The 18,919-nt window shown below is 37.5% G+C and overlaps 1 protein-coding gene across 1 annotated transcript; it reads left to right on the forward strand.

The window, feature by feature from the left end:
- The first annotated feature begins 373 nt into the window (after positions 1 to 373).
- rb1cc1 (RB1-inducible coiled-coil 1) lies at positions 374 to 17,948 on the forward strand. Its single transcript, XM_085388544.1, has 23 exons — positions 374 to 718; positions 1,857 to 1,989; positions 2,079 to 2,205; positions 2,288 to 2,458; positions 2,629 to 2,831; positions 3,269 to 3,683; positions 3,783 to 3,953; positions 4,036 to 4,220; positions 5,050 to 5,236; positions 6,287 to 6,368; positions 6,461 to 6,525; positions 6,630 to 6,733; positions 7,805 to 7,931; positions 8,178 to 10,108; positions 10,576 to 10,762; positions 13,440 to 13,548; positions 13,745 to 14,039; positions 15,421 to 15,469; positions 15,566 to 15,613; positions 16,038 to 16,096; positions 16,310 to 16,437; positions 16,744 to 16,814; positions 17,054 to 17,948. The coding sequence occupies exons 2-23, from the start codon at positions 1,919 to 1,921 to the stop codon at positions 17,129 to 17,131; spliced, it is 4,863 nt and encodes a 1,620-aa protein (XP_085244670.1). The 5' UTR covers positions 374 to 718; positions 1,857 to 1,918; the 3' UTR covers positions 17,132 to 17,948.
- Positions 17,949 to 18,919: the final 971 nt, after the last annotated feature.

The raw sequence follows: 18,919 nt of genomic DNA on the forward strand, positions 1-18,919 counted from the left end.
AAGCCAAACATAAGTAAATACACAAAAGAAATTAAGCAAAAGTTCCTCATCATTTCAAATTTAAATATGAAAAAATTAAACTTTGAAAATTATAGAAAAAATACACAAGAAGTACTGTGATAAGGCCAGTGAATAAGTTACTTTAAGAAAAAGTTTATCTTTGTGCTGAAAATACTACTGTGGTGATAATAAAATGTTCAGTTTTAGTATAAATTTGTCAAAGGTAATAGTAATAATAATAATTATTATTAATTTATTATTTAAAAAGAGTCGGTCCTCAGTCTGAAACAGGAGTTACTCGGCTTGTGACTGAACTCTGAATGCTTTGAGTCGTAACGGATGAACGAGTCGTTCGCGGACTTCCCATCCGCAGATGACAACAACAAAACAAGCACAGCTACTAGAGAGGGTGTTAGCGTAGGTAGCCACCTGAGATAAACAACTAGTGGTTTAGTTCGTGTGCTACACCATTACGGCTGGAGTTTGCCAAATTAGAACGTTATTATACTGAAGCATGCTTACTTTGTGGAACTAATTATGACTGTCAGTTATTCTACTCTGGTTTAGTATACCCAACATTAGCTGAGGGGCTTGCTAAGCTAGCTCTATGTATGCCAATCCAAAACGGGTTAGCTAGCTAGCTAGAGTGCTAGCTTTTTAGCTAGCCAGCTCGCCAAGGCGAAGCCAAGAGCGAGAAGAGGGAGATGAGCAAAGTGAGGTAAGACTAAAGACATCGTTTATTTTAAAAATCCGACATGATATCTCATTCTCATAAATTATAAATCCAAACTAATGATTGTAACTCCTCTAGTTTATGGTTCTAAATTTGTCGACGTTAGTGTTGACTATCCTGCGCTAGCTCGTTTTAGCTAATAGCCAGTTAGTCAACGGGTTATTATTGACTAGCTAGCCTGCTAGCAGCTGTTGGTGACCACTTCTTCGGTGTTTATGATGACGGACTGGAGGCCTGGAGGTTATTAACAGCGGTTGAGTGTTTTCAGTAGACATAAAAATGGCAAACATGAACCCCGGTACCGGAGTATGCCTAAAGGATTGGAGGCCCCGCAGATATACAAACCGTTAACGTTGTTAAAGACAATTAACAGACAAGCAATTCAGAAAGCAGTGTGGCTTTTAAGTTGTTTATCGTTGTAACGGCTAACATAGCGCTAACTGTTTTGTTCTATCTTCAACTTTAATTAGCGCAGCCCATTTTGCATTATTAATTTCAGAATAAACGCAAACCCGTGTGAAGAATCTACTACTTCAGGTAGTTTCAAAAGACAGATTGTGTCTTTGGTTAGAATAATATGTTGGGTCACTATCTGGTTACCAAACAACTAGCTAATAGCCCAGCCTACCGTGTAGTGACTCAGCTACCAGGCTAATTATTCGGTAGGAAACAATGCACGGGCTGTCTTTGGAAAAGTAAAATGTAGTTATATTGCCTTTTTGTTGTTGAGTTAATTTAAATGACTGTACTGCATAAGCACACTCTATAGACTCTGTAAAGTATATTGTTATAACTACTTATAACATGCGGTGTAACAGTATAATATCAGTATAATATAAATATTACTCAAGTAGTTTTGTGCTCTGAATAAATGGCACCATTACTTGTCTTCAGAATAGAATAGAATAGCCCTTTGTTGTCATTGTACATGCACAACAAAATTATGGGTGCTCCACACCAACTTTGCAGGGATAAAATATTAATGGTAAGACAGCAGGAATAAATAATAAACAGGAGAAATAAATACAATCAAGAGGAATATATAATTCAATTTAATGATTTCAGGGATGTTTTTATTGTCTGTTCTCAACTACATTTTTTGCGTTATTGTGTAATTTTGCAGGGTTGTGGTGAGTGACTAAATGAACAAGACAGGCAAGAGGGAAAAACTCTGGGAGATCAAACATGAAGTTGTATGTGTTCCAGGTCAACAATGGCAGCACACTGACATTTGATACTGACCTTGCTGTCCAAACGTAAGAAGCTGGCATTGTAATATTAATCTGAAACAGTGGTCAGTACGCCTTGCTTAGTGTGACCTAAAAAGTGTTTTCCCTCTTCTCAGTGTACAGGAGCTCAAACATGCCATCCAAGCCAAATATAAAATTGCAATTCCACATCAAGTCCTCGTTGTTAATGGAGGAGAATGTATGGCTGCAGAGAGACGGGTCTGCAGCTACAGTGCTGGCACTGTGAGTTTTTCAGTTTGTTAGGTGTTGATTTTATTTCCTTGAATATATATAATGCTCTAAACACTGTTATTTTTATCTATAGGAAACCAACCCTATATTCCTGTTCAACAAAGAGATGATCTTGTCTGACCGGGATCCAACGATCCCCAAAACCACCTTCTCAATTGAGAGTGAGATTCAGGTCAAGGTGGAGGAGTCTCTTTTGATGCCAGCTGTCTTTCACACTGTTGCCTCTCGAACACAACTTGCTCTGGTAGTTAACAACATTTTTTTAAACCTTGGCCTGAAAAAAGTTTTTGAATGTATTTGCCATGAAATGTTTTTCAACTGAATTTCTTTACAAGAAATAATAACTAATCAATCATCTGTAGAATACTCTGAAAATGTTCTAATGTTGAGTTAAATATTTGTTAATCCCTCCAGGAAATGTTTGAAGTTGCCAACAAACTTTGCTCTTTCTGTGAACGTTTGGTTCATGATGAACACCTTCAACACCAAGGCTGGGCTGCTATAATGGCGAATCTGGATGACTGCACCCTATCTTATCAGAAGTTGCTTATAAAATTCAACACAGCTTATACAAATTATCAGCATGATCTGGAGGAAATCAAAGTGAAACTTACAAAGTAAGTGTTACTGTGTAACTGTGTAATGTAAGTAAGTGTTGGTTTGCTGATCTTTTTCAATAAGTTTAAACCTAAAATGCAAAATATTGTGTTTTTATTGGTAAATAAGTCTACAGAGAATATGCTAGAGGAACCATTTTAAATAATGTAGTTATAATGTTATTTTTTTAAAACAAATAAAATAGTAAAGAAATTGAACCAGTCTCAACTCACAAGAAGGTTGATTCTGATCATCTGGATGTAGTGTTTTCAGTCGGAGAAATGTTTCGTCACTCATACAAGTGCCTTCTTCAGTCTCAGCTGACTGCAGGTTTCTCCAACCTTATAAACAGTAAATTTGCACAAAGACTGAAACTAGAATCAACCTTTTAGGATTTACTTACCTGGATGAGCATGCATCAAGACAAGTCTCAACTCATCTTTTGTTATAATTGCAGGTTAGGGACAGCAGTTTCAGTAATGGCCAAGATACCTCTGCTGGAATGTTTAACACGTCAGAGTTACAGAGAGAGCATGGAGAAGTCCAGCTCAACCCCTGCAAAGGATTCAGATGAGACGGAAGAAGAAAAATCGACTGACTCTGTGCTCTGCACAGCTGAAATACAGATGCCCTCTAAGTCATCAGCATCCTTCTCCGCTTCAGGGACAGCCACTTGTGAGCCAGCTGAGGACCAGGAATCAAATGAAATGACTGACAGTGGTGGCCTGAGAGCTGCACTATTAGATGATGACACACCAGAGCTCACCAACCCGTCCGTGTTCAATGTTACATTATTAGATTGGATCAACGTCCAGGACAGGCCCAATGATGTGGAATCGGTTGTAAGGAAATGTTTTGACTCCATCAATAGGGTAAGTCATTGATCTATTTTTAAAAAGGTCTTGGTGGATTTTTAAATGTGCTGTGTTAAATTGGAATAAGAGGTTTGACTTTGATTTTGTGTCTTTCAGCTTGACCCGCGGACCATTCAGCCTTTCCTAACAGAATGTCATGACACAATTTCCAAGCTAGATAATCAAAACATGAAATCCATCAAAGGGCTTGAAGACAGGTTGTATGCTCTAGACCAAATGCTTGCAAGCTGCAAGAAGTTGGTGAATGAACAGAAAGAACTTGCTCAGGTATGCAAAGAAAAGCAGTATTAAATAGTTTTCTCTGCTTTTTGTTGTGTTATGAATTGTGCTCACATGTTTTTGCTTCCAGGGATTTTTGGCCAATCAGAAGCGGGCTGAAAACCTGAAGGATACATCTGTTCTGCCTGATTTGTGTATGAGTCACACCAACCAGCTGATGATCATGCTGAACAACCACAGAAAGCTGCTGGAAATTAAAAAGAAGTGCACCACTGCCAAACAAGAGCTAGCAAACAACCTTCAAGTCAGACTTAAGTAAAACCGGAAACCATTTCTTTTTCCATATTAATTGCTGATCCTGACTAGGGCTGTGCGATATGACCAAAATCTCATATAAGACATCTATCGTCTGATAACAACATAAATTACAAAAATTTTACATTTTCTGTAAATTCTGTGAATCTCGGGCAGCTCGACTTCCGTGAAGTGTTTCCAGCTGGGTGTCGCGTACCTGGAGTCAGGTGTTTTAATTTTAGACATAAGTTGTAGCGGCTGCCGTTTTCTTTGTGAGTGTTTATTACACAGCATGCTGCGGGGAAAAGCCTGCTCTAACGTTTGAGTCTAAGGTTTATTTTTTTAGCACCTGACGGCTCTTTTTTTACTTCTCATCTGTGAATACTCTGCATACTCTTTCACGTGATTCAGTTTATTTTGAAAAGTCTCAACAGGAGCTTGAGCTTTATTGTGAAAGGTTGTGGAAAATAAACAAGCGGACACGCGATGGTTTTACTGTTGTTGTTGCTAATGACAGCGCATAAAAACAGGCACTTGTCCGTCTGTAGTGTGGTTATATTAAATATAAGAGAAAGAGAGAACTTTAAGAAATTAATATAGCCACTACAGTGACCATCAAAATAATGAAAAAATATTGCAGTAAACAGTTTATTTTGTGACACCATGAAACAAACAATAGCATAAAATGAAATGATAGACGTTTTAATATCGTCATCCGATATATATCGTTATATCGTACAGCCCTAATCCTATGTTTAATAAATTGTACCTTGCTGTATTTAATATATGTTTAAAAAAATGTGATTATGAGAATTATGTTTTCAAATTCTAATGATTGGAATAATTTTAGATGGTGCTGCTACGTGATGCTTCATGCAGACCAGGATGCAGAGAAGCTTCAGGCTCTATTCAGACTTCTAACTGAGCTAATGGAAAGAGTGAGGGTGGTGGAGGCCCTCAGTACCGTGCCCCAGATGTACTGCTTGGCAGTCGTAGAGGTAGTCAGGAGAAAAATGTTCATGCGCCACTACAGAGAGGTCAGTACTGTTATTAGAAACTAATCATGCATTCAGATGTAGCAATTTAACAAAAACAGTCATCTCAATAAGATTTACAGAAATGACAATGTACAGTATGAAATCATATAATGAAAAATAGTATAAAGTACATAAAACCACATATATAGCCTAAAGAAAGGGTTTCTTTTAAGAAGATTCTGTGTGGGTTCCATCTGGGTATTTACACTTCCTAAAAAGTTATCTCTTTATATTAATTGGTTATTCAAAATTATAAAGATGTGAATGGTGGTCTGTCACTGTGTGTTAGCCCTGCAATGGACTGATGACCCAATCCTGAATTAAATAAGATGAGGGAAATGAATGGATGGATGGTCTTTGGGGGTTTTGTTGTGAGAATTCAGCTCTGTTTCAAGTGTGTAAGAAATAACATTATCAACACAAAGTTGCAACCATTAGGAAGCCTGTGCTAACAGGGGGAATTAAGTTACTGTAATCAGCTATGAAGTGTCTAGATGTGTCCAATTTTCTAACATCTGGCCATTTGTGGTGTGCTGTGTTGGCAGCAGCAGAAAAGAAAATAATGCCTAATTTGTGATATGTTATGACAGCTAAAGGTGTGTGACTTGTGTCTAAGCAATGTACGGTCTATGGTAAAGGTGCAAAAAGGGTGCTTAGCTCTGAGAAGGTTTGACTAATAAGACAGATTTTTGATGATTTTGATGAAACTTTCCTTTATTTGAGCTTAATTTTTTGGTCTTTATTATTTCACAGTCACAAGAAAGAATAGAAGTTAACACTTTGTGTTTTGGGAATTGCTTGAAAGATGGCTCCTCTGATTGATGTAGTTTTTGGCAAAAAATGTAACTGCTCGTTTTGACGGACGCTGCATACATATTGGCTTTTTTTGAAGAGTGCCTGCAAGCCTTCCATTAAGTTATGTCTAAATGCTCAAATCTAAATAACATTAAAACGATGTTAAGGAATGTAATCTTCTTGTGAAAATGTTTTTGAAACATAATTATTAATTTATTGCATAATCTTAATTAAATTTTTCTTAAATCTTTTCAGTGGGCCAATGCACTTGTCAAGGATGGAAAACAACTTTATGAGGCAGAGAAATTTAAACGGGAATCCTTTGGGAAACTCTTTCGTAAGTGTTTTTGAGAAACTCTGATTAAATAACACACCAATTCCACGTAAGAACAGAATTTTGACCCAGTTACTGTTTTATTTATTATTTAGGAAAGTCTTTTCTCCGAAATCGGTTGTTTAGAGGACTTGATTCATGGCCTCCAACATCATTTTGTGTAAGTTTGATTGAATTATCGTGTGTATCACTTTTTCTTTGTTAGCACTATTGTTTCACACTGTTTGACAGTCTATTTTTTTCATGGTTCTTAATTGGCTATAGACACGAAGGCCAAGAAGGTTTGATGATGAACTTCCAGACATCTCACTTGAGGACCTGCAGTACTTGAAATCTTGTTGTCCTGTTGAGGTGCAGCCTTTCCTCATGTAAGTCACTGTCTTGAATCATTAGTGGTTTTAAATATCATTAAATGGGGTTTTTTGAGAAAAAATGGAAAAACTATTCGTTAACTACCAATAGTTAACATAACTGAATTTATGGTTTGTTATCAAAATAAGCTGTTTAGTGTTCAACCAGGTCCCTGGCACTGTTTGTTGGTTTATTTAAATGCATTTATCTTTGGTTTATTTAAATAAATAAAACAATAAAGATATAAAAAGCTTTAGATATGTAAGAAACTGAATAATGAATAAATCATGGGACATGTTGTGGTTGGTCTTACTTGGGGACCAAGTATGTCATAGTTGGAGTTGTTTATAGTTCTTTATGATGGAGATTATGTGAATAATCTGAATATAGTCTGAATGTGGTCTTACAACATTTTATGCAGATTGCACTTTGAAATGCAGGCTCTCTAACGCTGTAGAGCAAAATATTTCAGTTTAAACTAGATATTAAAAAGTTAATTTAAAAAGTCAGACTATAATTAAGTGCTAATAACCAGAATCATTATAACTTGGTAAGACTATAAAGTAAAGGTCCGATATGATCATCTATAAGTAAACGATCTAAAGTATTGTTTGAGCTTTATTTTTATTTTCAGTTGCCGTCAGTTGCATTTGTCACTGCAGTGATGCATAGTTTCATGTATCACATAGTTCACAGTTTTAATTCTACTGAATTAAGGCTTTGCTCTTTATTTACCCATTACTGTGGTGATCATGGTCTCAGAACTCTGTTAATTATGCCTTTTCTTTTTCATTCGCCATGTACTCTCTTAACTAAAAGGGAACATACTTGGAGTTGATCAGCCAAACTTTGTTAACAACTGTTTAATCCTTGATTAAGTTAATCAAGAAATAAGTTTCAGCTTTAGACTCAGTTTGCTTTCTTGAACAGATTCTTGGTGTGAAAAGTGGCCTAAATTTATTCTGTTATCTCTTAATTGCATCAAATTGAAGACCTTCTAAGCAATCTTTTTAAACTGAAGAAATTCACAACATAGTTTTTACCAATATGTCCGTGTTTGTTTAGTTTAAAAAAATCTTTTTCTGCAGGCTTCCCACAGTGTGCAACTTTGAGCCCTTAAATCACCACATAGAGACACTTCACCAGCTGGTCCAAGCTGCGCAGAGCGTGGACGAGATGTCACAGACGATTACTGACCTGCTAAGTGAACAAAGAGTAATGATTTACCTTGGTTATATTACACATATATGTATTTGCTGTCCTAGTCTGAAATGAACACATAACTTAGAACAACTATCAAAAAGCAAACAATACTGAGGTATAACTTTAGGTCAAGCATTTTCTAATTTTTTTCTTTCTTTTTTTGTAATATTGTTTAATTTCTCTTTTCGTATTAAGATTAAACTCCAACTTGAAGAATATATTTATTTATTCTTGGGTGTTTTGTTTTTTTCTCCCTAGGCATCTTGTAGTCAGAGTGCCCACAGATCAACTACATTGTCTCCTCAGTCTGAAATGCCTGCTACCACAACAGCGGTGTCGCCCAAAACTCCTTCCTCTCTCAGCCTTCAGGGCCCCAGCTGCCAACCCCTTCATGTTCCTGTCCCAGCTCCTCTAGAGGACTTATCGCCAGACAGCATTGATGCACAAACATTTGACTTTGAAACCATTGGCCATCCAAACATGGATCCAGTCCTACAGCAGGGATCCCTTGATTTAGATTCTCTGGCAGAAAGCCCTGAATCAGACTTCATGTCTGCTGTAAACGAGTTTGTGATTGAAGAGAACTTGACCTCTCCAAACCCTATCAGTGATCCTACTAGCCCTGAAATGATGGTGGAATCTTTGTATTCTTCAGTCATTAACGCTATTGATAACAAGCGAATGCAAGATACCACAATACTAGAGAGAGAGAACTCAAAGATCGCTGTTCTTCAGCAAGTTATTGAGAGGTATCGAAGTGCTGCAGAGGAGTCCCATTCCAGCTTAAGAAATGTAAAGGATGACCTGTGTCATTTACGAGGTCTAGTATTAAAAGAACAACATGACTTTGGCTTTGTTCTGCGTAGTATGAGCACAGAGGTGCACAATATTGTGGATAGCATCTGTCAGACCCATGAACAAGCGTTGAAGGAGCAGCATCAAAGTGAGCTTCTGGCCATACGGCAGGACTTTGAGAAGGAGGTAAAGACACTAACCAAGGAAAACCAAGTAAACCAGAATATTGTTAGAGATGTTCAGCGTGCAATGCTGGAGCTCGAAGGGCTTATGGAGCGCAAGGAGAAGGAACTGACTCAGCTTGAGAATGAGAGAGAGCGATGGATTCAAACGGATGGTATTCAGACTGATAAGATCACCAACCTGGAGCAGATTATCAGTGATCAAGCTGAAGAAAATAAGAAGCTTGCAGCCTCAAGAGACTCTTTGGCCACTCAGCTTGAGAATCTGCACTTTGAGATTGAACGCAGTCAGCAGAAGATCCGACAGGAGCTGGAAGTTGTTGCACAGACCAATTTAAAAGAGTTGGAGGACAGAATGAAGCATGAACACAAGGCAGAAATGGAGACACTGACCAAGGGTAACCACGAGGCTCTGGAAAATCTTGCTGTTGAAAATAGTGTTAAGTTAAGCGAGGCAGCTGATCACCATGCCACTGCTATAAAAGAGAAGGACAGTCAGGTCAAGGACTTGGAGGCTCGGATAGCTGAGCTTGCAGAACTCCGCTGCAAGTTAGAGGTGGAGTTAGCCCTCAAAGAATCAGAGACAGAAGAGTTAAAGCGCTTGTTTGAAGACTCCAGGATACAGCAGGAAGAGGCTGTCAAATCCCAAATAGAGGCGGAGACCAAAGTTCTTGGTGAAGAACTGGCAGTTGTCAAAAAAGAGCTTCAGCTAAAGAATGAAGAGTATGAAGTGGACCTAGCAGAGCTCAGGACTCTCATGAGGATTGAGAAGGACCACTGCATCTCAGAGCTTGTTGACAGACACGAAGAGGAGACTATTTTGTTGAGCAACAAGCTCTCTTCCCTGCAGCAGCAAGCCCAGGAGGCTGAGAGGAACCACGCTGAGCAGCATCGGAAACTTAAAGAGGAATTAGATCAGCAACTGGCTGCTGTCTGTGAAGAAAAAGAAAAGCAACTGAATAGTTTCCAAGAACAGGAGCAGGAGTTGAGGACTGTTATCAGCAGTTTGCAGCAAGAAAATGACCTGCTTTCGCAAAAAGTAGAGCAGGACAGACTTGCATTTGAGAAACATTTAGAGAAAGAAAAGGCCACTGAGGCTGCAGCACCAGATGTCTTTAAAGACTTAGAGCAGAAAGAGGAGATGGAGAAGAGACTCTTAGGCAAGATTAGACAACTTGAAAATGAGCTTCATGAGGTCCGGTCCTCAAAAAGGTAAATGTTTAATCCAAAACAAGTTTGCTCTTCATGTTTCTTCACATTATTTTCACAGTTACAGGTTCATCACTTGGCTGATTAATGTTTTTGTTAGAGGTATTATGATTTTGCATTTTCTGTAAGTTGTTTTTAGTTTTAAATTTGGGTTTTCAGTTTAGTTTCCACAGTTTCCTGTGCTTAGGTTAGTTTAACATTCCTTTTAGTATTAACTTTAATATTATTATTATTATTATTATTATTATTATTATTATTATTATTATTATTATTATTATTATTACATGGGTCGTTTTTTCAGAATTTAAGATGTAATAAGTTAGGAAAAGTACAGTAATAAAGTGTAATATTGAGGCCATACATCGTAGCTTCTGGATTTCTATTATCTATTTTTATTTCAGTTAAAGTGTTTTTCATGGTTAGTTTTAAGTAGTTTAAGTTGATAACTTTGTTTGCTATGTGCCTTTCAGTGATGAAGGGTTGTCCCTGCATGCTGACGGACGTGCAGATGCTGGAGCACCTCTGTCTCTAGACTCAGCACTACAAGAGCGTCTGCAACAGGAAAGGGCCTCTCTGCAGGCACAGATGGAGCTCATGGAGAAAAAGAAGAATGAGGAGATACAGAACATCAAAACATCACTTATTGCAGAGCAACAGGTTTGTATTTGCTCTTGTTAGCTTATTTTAGGGTTCTGCTTTTGTTGATATTTGTCTTTTGTTGATATTTGAGTGCGGACCTATGCTAACATACTTGTGTGCAGTCTTCCAAAAACCCAACCGCATGTGACTGAACGTGGATGATGCTGTGCATAGGTTGAATGCCTGCTGGTTGAAAACAAGCTGGAATAGAAAAGAGAGCAACAGCGGAGTTCATAATAAACGGGGGAACTGTGGGGGAAAAAAAACCATCAAAGATCATCACGCACCGACAGTCACTGCATTGGACACAGCAGAATTTATGTAACACAATTCAGCTCTCTTGTATTTTCTAACTTTGCTCCTCTCTATGTGGTCTTTAAGTCTGACGTTATTAGGCGTTTCTGGGTCCAAACTCGTCAGTGATTAAAGTCAAACAAACACTGCGGCATCACTAAGAGATGAAAAACTGTCTAAATTATTTCATCTGTAATAAAATGATTAGTGTGGCTGCTCTACCAGGTGTAACAATTAAGTTTAACATCCAGGCATCCATAAAAACAGAATTTCTGAAATTTAATGGAGTTAGAAGTTAGCAGGGAGTTAGCTCGCTAGTTTCCATTTAAATATAATATACCAGGTTCTGACTGAGAGATTTCTGAAACAAATTAAGATGTACAGCTCTGCTATCACTTCTGACATAAATGAAGACAGAAAACTAAACAGCAGTGATGTTTGTAGTGTTACTGAAGTTGAACTAGCTTGTATATAATGATGTGCTACGTGAATGCTAGCAACACAGCTATGTTAGCATAATATAAACACAGTGAATCCAGAGGATGAATGCTAACTTTTTTCCAGTCGATAAAAATTAACGCAATGGTTAGGGACAAATGTGATTGCATGGCAGGATGCTGTCAGAAGAACAACTGAGATAATCCATCCACAATATGAGGTTGGTTAATAATATACTGCTGTATGAGCTGGGCAGTAGTTACATTGTATGATTTTAAAAACTGAGCGTTAAAATGAATAGTGGTAATAAAACCTGAGAGAGAGGCCGACAGTGATCACTGCCCTTTTTTTAGGGGCTTGTCCAGATTAAATAGAAAAAGATACAAGGAATTAAAACATGTTAAAAACGCAACAGCCTTAATAAACGCAGAGTAGTTTGGACCTAGAAGCAGGGTTCATACGTCATCACTTAAAGACCAGATAGTTGGCTAAAGACCAGATAGTTGGCTGAAGACCAACAAGAGCATTACCAAGAGTAGCCCACAGACCGCTTGTTTGTGACACTGCCCCCAGGTGACAGCAAACAGCTATAACATGTAGCAAACGATCTGCAAAACTGTTCATAGACTCTGTGTATGTCGATGAATGGGAATAGTAGTAGTAGCACTAACGTGTTTCCTTGGCCATAGGAGAGTGAATGCAATTAGCAGTGGCCATCTTCATTTAGTCAGTCATAAAGTGTGTTGTAAATGGAAAAAGCTGTTTGTGAAGGGGATAAGACCTAAACTAACTCAGCTGGAAGCAGCATACACACAGGAAGAAACTAGCGGCAATTTGATTACCAGAGACTTGCAGCACTGACAGGCTAAATAACCTTTAGCTGTGCAAAGAGGGGTGGATGCCTATTTAAACTACTGTCAGTTTTGAGGAGAGCAATTATTGCTGCAAACAGTGGGAGCAAAGAGATACCATTGACTGACATGACAGTGCGGGGGATGTATAAGAGGGTTACCAGTGAACCTTAGCCTAAAATGTCCACTATAGTGTCCAGCTGTCAGCTACAAGCGATGCACGGTGACCCAATTTCTTTATATATGCACAACGCTTCTTGTTTGGCAGCAAAGATTTTAGCATGGCAGGCTGCCATGGAGAAATATTAGCAGTAGAAAAAGTGCTTGTCAGTATAGCGTTATGGTAGTGTGAAATATTTTAAATACAGTTCATCCTCCCTATAGACAAAAGCCTTCAACATGCCATCAAAAGTTTCAGTGTTGACCTTACAACCCTTGTGTACTGAGTATTCAGTACTTAAGGGTCAGATCTCATCCATTTTATAAAACCTACCTTTAGTTTTCTGTCTTTTTTCTCACCTTCCTAAGTAAAAGTAGGGATGACTAATACATTGGCAACTGGATGAATGACACCGTTTACATATTACAGGTCATAAAATATTTTTCAGGATCACCTAGGGAACCAGAGTCTGGATTTTCCTCTAGGGACCATCTAGCTACAATGCTATGGACGATGAGCAGATCGCTTCATATGTGGACAGACATTTATTTTACTGTGCTATAGATTTTGTATTATTTCATTTACTGTTTACGAAAAAAAAATTGAGGACATCTCACCTTACTTTGCTACATCTCCCTTTGTAGTTGAACCTGATGAGACTTGCAACAAACAGAATTGTTAGGAGCACATACAGTTTGATTTCTTTTGTTATTTATTGTCTGGTGTAATACATGGATGTACGATACAAAAATATCAAAATACTAGGAGTAAAAGCTAACAAAACAACTGTAACTCCCATGGCTGCATGCTGATCTGTGTCCTCAGAAATTGGCAATTAAAAATGAAATAATTAATGCTTTGATATAAATGCTCTGTTCTCACTAAAATGGTTGTTAAGCTTGTCAAAATTTTTAAAATGTTAATAATAATAATTATTAATCTTTTTATCCAGACAAATTTCAACACAGTTCTAACACGAGAGAAAATGAAAAAGGAGCAGATCATCAGTGATCTCACGGAGAAGTTGCATAAAGTTACCCAGCAGCAGGAGAAAGATAAAGGTGAGTGTGTACTGTCCACATTGAACACTGTTTTTCTTACAGTTTTGGAAATGAGACATCATGGTAGCACCTCATGAATATTCATTACTTGTCCTGTTCGCTTGTTCTCACTGCCATAATATTCATTTTTAGGCTTTTGTCAAAAATAATGTTATTTTGTGTTTGTCAGTGGTTTTTATTTATACTTTTATTCCAGCTCTGATAGAGAAACTGTCTGAGGACCGGGCTAGTGTGATGCAGGAAAAGAAACATTTGGAAGAGGAGCTCAACCGTTTCCGCAGCACTGCACTGGTGTCCTCTGCCTTCTTCAACCCTAACCCCTCAGCTCAAGATGCCTCAGAAGCCGGAGCAGCAGCAGCTAGAGCTCTGCCCGTTGCTGGGGCTTGTTCTTCTGAGCCCCTCACTGAAACTGATAGATTGGCCTCTGTGGCAGCCATTCGAGATGACGAACATGTTGATTCAGCAGTGGAAGCCAGCATGGTGACCGTCCAGTAAGCATCTACTCTAAAATAAACATTGTGTTTAGAGTCTGAAATACGTCCACGTGATTATGTGCCTGACACTATTACTGTTCATGGGGAAAGAAAAATCAGAGCAGCACACATTAGCAGCACGGTTAGGACAGGTATCCTAACCAGTTATCCTATCCTAACCTCACCTGGTTAACAACTATGTGGGCTGCATTTGGACAATGTGTTTATCCTTACTCCACACTTTATATTTCAAACAACATTTGCAAAATACGTAAGAAACCTTCTCACCTGCGCATGATCTTGTAGCCACAGTTTATAGAGAGGTCCATGTAAAAGGAATGCACAGAATTTTGGTTATTCTATACATAATAGTTTTTGTGGAATCTGTGATGCACAATGTAATGTAAGTCCAAAAGTTTGGATAAACCATCACTGGTTAAAATTTTAACAGTATATCCCCTTCAAGGTCATCTCCTGGCGTAGTGATGCATAGCTTGCAGCTCCTGCTTCACTGAGATTGCTCCCTGGATGGCCGTTCTGACCACTTTTATGTGTGCATTTTTTATTTCATCATTGAGCTCACATTTACTTTGAAAGCAGACAGTAACGTCTGCATCAAACTGGCCATACCTCACAAGGCTCATTACTATTAATGACAACCGGTGCTCAAATGACATGACAGATGAATCTGCACTATCTAAACTCAAAGTCCATAAAGTCAGGGGAATGACAGTATTCACAAGAATGTACACAGTAAAATCCTCCCATATTGTCAGGCGCAGTTGATCAGAGTAGCTCCTACAATGAACAATCCCTACAGGTGCAAGAGGGCAGGGAACAATGTAGAGCTTCACAAAAGGGCCGTAATGGAACTTGAGGACAGTTTTTGCCTTTTTATAGGTTGGGTAGTGGGATCTCTTTGACTGCACCTTGGATTAAGATTTTAGTTACAGTTTAAGTTGGACAAGGAAACTACGAGAATCTGAGTGTGTTCATTTCTGTGCATTCGCAGTGCTGCAGTACATGGATTTTATTGCGCCAACATGTTAATCTCAAACAAATTCATAGTGAAACCTAAAAAGGTTTCCTTCATAGACAGTAAGTTTTGTTTAGATGCCGTCAAATCGATTGCGAGCCAGAGAAACAGACTTTTGTGTTGTGTTTCGAGAGCCAACTGTATAAACTAGCCAAAAATGGACGAACAGAAGAGACATTTGACAGTCCAAGGAAGGGAGGCTAGGAACCGAGAGTGTAAGTTAAAATAAATAAATAATTTTTAAAATTCTTAATATTAAGAAGCGCCAAGTGGTCACAAGTCAAAAAATGTTATGATTTATTTATTTAGTTTTACCTTTTGTATACTGCATCTTGTTAATTTTTGTTGTTGTTGTTTTTGTAGTGATACTATGATGTCAGAGGAGAAACAGCGGATAATCTTACTTGAGAGGGTAATTAGACATGCTGCATCTTTGTCATTGCATCTGACTGGATAAGAGTTTGTTTGTGTAGGCATGTCTGACTAATTCATTTAATATATGTTGCAGACTTTGCACATGAAGGAAGAAGAAAACAAGCGTCTCAGTCAAAGACTGGTCAGTTTATCATTTTCATTATAGGCTATGAAACAATTTCTCCACCAGGTGGCACTAGCATCAAAGAGTAGAATCCTGACCCAGGAGGCCAGCGAGCTCAGTGAATAAAAATGAGTCTTTAGGAAGAGGATCATTGAAATGTACAAGGGGTGAATTTTAGTGAAGCACAAACTTGTATACTAATACAAATGTCAAAAATGTACTTTTCTGGTGTGAAAAGATTTAGTCAATACTAATATTGCATAACTCGAAGACTGGTATAGTTTAGATTATGATATAATTCTGTCAGGTGGTAAAAGTATAAGAGTTCAAAGCCTATGTCACAGACAAATGATTTAATAATCCCCAGTGGAAGTCAGTTCTTGTTAATATTATTAATTTTGCTTTGATAACGTGAGTAATGTTGCCCTTCTCTTCTGTGTAGATGTCTCAGAGCATGTCGTCTGTGTCATCACGGCATTCAGACAAAATCGCCATCAGAGAGTAAGTGAATTTAAAAAAACGAAACACACAGGGCCTTAACATGTCCTTGCTGATGTGTGTGTGGTTTTTCTGTCATTATTGTGTACATTATTATGTATGTAGGTATAATTATACACATATGATTACCGTTAATGTATTTTCTTTTGTGTTTTCATTTTGCAATTCGGTTTCATCATCATTTGGTCTCTTTATTGGTCTTTTTTTATGTTTCAGTTTCCAGGTAGGCGATTTGGTTCTAATCATCTTGGATGAAAGGCATGACAACTACGTGCTCTTCACAGTTGGTCCCACCCTCTACTTCCTCCATTCTGAGTCTCTTACTGCACTGGACCTCAAACCAGGTCAGCTTCATCAAACCCTTTTGAGTTTAGCGTTGTGTCATTGAAATTTATTTTACACATTTCTTTTTTAATAATAAAATAAAAAGGCACGACTGATTGTTTTCTGATTTTATATATATATATATATATATATATATATATTAATCAAACATGAGAGCTTTGTGTGTTGTGTGTACATGGGTGCTAAAATAAAATGTAGTTTAATCTTTGTTCTTGCTACTGATGCTTGTTGGCTTTATTTTACACATAGAATTGGTGAACATTTTCTTAAGTTTATTTAACGATGCGATTTGTTTTCTTGTTTAGCATCAGGGACCTCAAGACGGCCGTGGGTGCTTGGAAAGGTGATGGAGAAGGAGTATTGCCAGGCAAAAAAGGTACTTAAGTACTAAAAATACTTTGTTTACATATTCGATTAACATTTAACCCTGTTTTACTTACAGTTTCAACTGTAGGCCTATAAGTGTCTTTTTTTTTTTATATATATTTTTTTTAAATCAGAGTTGGATTTTTTTTAAAGTCATGTCAGTAATGTTCTTACAATTAAGTACAAAGTTTGAACCTTCATTGTTTCTTGTAATGATCTCTCTCTCCTTCTCTTCCTCTCCTTTTTCAGGCCCAAAACAGATTCAAGGTTCCTTTAGGAACCAAGTTCTACAGAGTGAAAGCTGTTCCATGGAATAGAAAAGTATAATAGCCAAGTAATGAGCTAAAATGTATATTTATATAGTTTAATTTTTGAACAGAAACATCACATAATAACTCATAACTTGAAAATCGAAAGACCTAAAAAATGGAAAGAATTAAGATCGCCATCATATGGTTTTGCATTTTATTTTAAAATCCCACCTGCTATCACTTTTTTTGTTCTTTTAAACCCAGATTTGTTATTGTGGACCAAATGCTATTAAACTTATTAGGGCAATGCCCTATACACTGTGGCATAATGCCATCTGACCTGTATGTAAACTTAAACGAAATTTGGATGTTCAATATTAGTTCTCATTATCAGCATTTGTCCTTTTGTGGAAAATACTGTCATTATCAGCATAATTAAATGAAAAATATACATTTATTATAAATGTTTATGGAGGAATGTTCATGGCATGCATATTGATATATTTTCTTTGATTTACTTATCCAGATAAATGTTGTAGTTGGAAATGTAGTTAATGCTGTTTGTTACTCACAAAACAGTATGGCCCTGTGTCAATACTGAAATGTACATTATGACTGACTAATGGAAACAGTCGTCTTTGCAATCCTTGAAATGCACTTTCAAAACAATGCTTTTGTTGATTTGAAAAGGGAAGTTAATTGAGCTGTCAGAACTAAGTAAATATATCAGCACAAACTTCTCACTATCATAGAATATTGATATGTAGAAAGGAATACTTTGTGACTGTGTTTCATTATCGGGAGACATTGTATATTACCCATCAAATCACATGTAACAATAAATTACTGTATTGTAAAAGCTAGAGTTTTGAAACAATAAAGGACTGATCCCAAATGGATTCAATAGTTTTTTTTTCTTTCCTTTTCATTCTTTCCTCTGATGCAGAAATGTAACAAATACTTATGTGCACATTAATATTACAGGTGAGATATTTTATGTTTCATTGGGGAGGAGAAAGCCGACAATTATTATTTTTCACTGACACGTCATTCTAACCATTTTGTATAAAACAAAAACAGCAGAAGCTTTTAAGGCATATATAGTAAATGGCACCTATAATGATGATTTTTAAAATTTTCCTGGGGGAAATTCAGGAGTCAATGTGGAATAGCATAGTATAGTGTATTCATTTGATTTAGCATTTTTGCTTTTGTGGAAACATTAATGTTGGCACGGTGCTGCAGGAAACAGACTTCAAAAAGGCTTCAAATCGGGGCCCAAGAACGATGCGGCCCTCATGGAGAAGGAAGCCCACCAACATCACTTTCCCAGTTCACAGCGGGGAGCATAGCAGCTCTCCGCCGAGCACTCTCTACCATGTGGGTCTAGGGGTGTTTTAACAATGTTTAGCTCTATTTTCTCCATTTAGCATAAGCCTGTTGTCACATTTGGATGGCTCCTTCATAAATTGATGGTGTGATTCCTACAATTTCGGGACAGGCCTGAATGACAAAATATGCAACACAACATTCGATACCGAGGTGCCTGGCAAGCACCAACCATGTGCACTGGACAGGCTCTTAGTGTAAATGTTTACAACCCCCCACTGAGCTCAGTGCTGCTGGGAGTCACTCTCATCAGGCTGAATGGGATTTAACACTGCCATGTGTAGTCTCAAGCTAGTCTAGTCTCAAGACTTTTTTTCGTAACATTTTTGAGTTCTTATCTTTAGTAATGAATGTGAAATTTGGCTGCATGCTTAGTAAGTCATAGTGTAGTGTCTGTATTTAAATGTCACCAGTTTAATTTATTTATATCTTTAACACGCACACACATACATAATGAGCTTTAATGAAATGACAA

This window comes from Rhamphochromis longiceps, linkage group LG18, assembly GCF_057381845.1.
Source record: "Rhamphochromis longiceps isolate RC_006_pf linkage group LG18, R_longiceps_female_GT1.1, whole genome shotgun sequence".
Lineage (NCBI taxonomy): Eukaryota > Metazoa > Chordata > Actinopteri > Cichliformes > Cichlidae > Rhamphochromis > Rhamphochromis longiceps.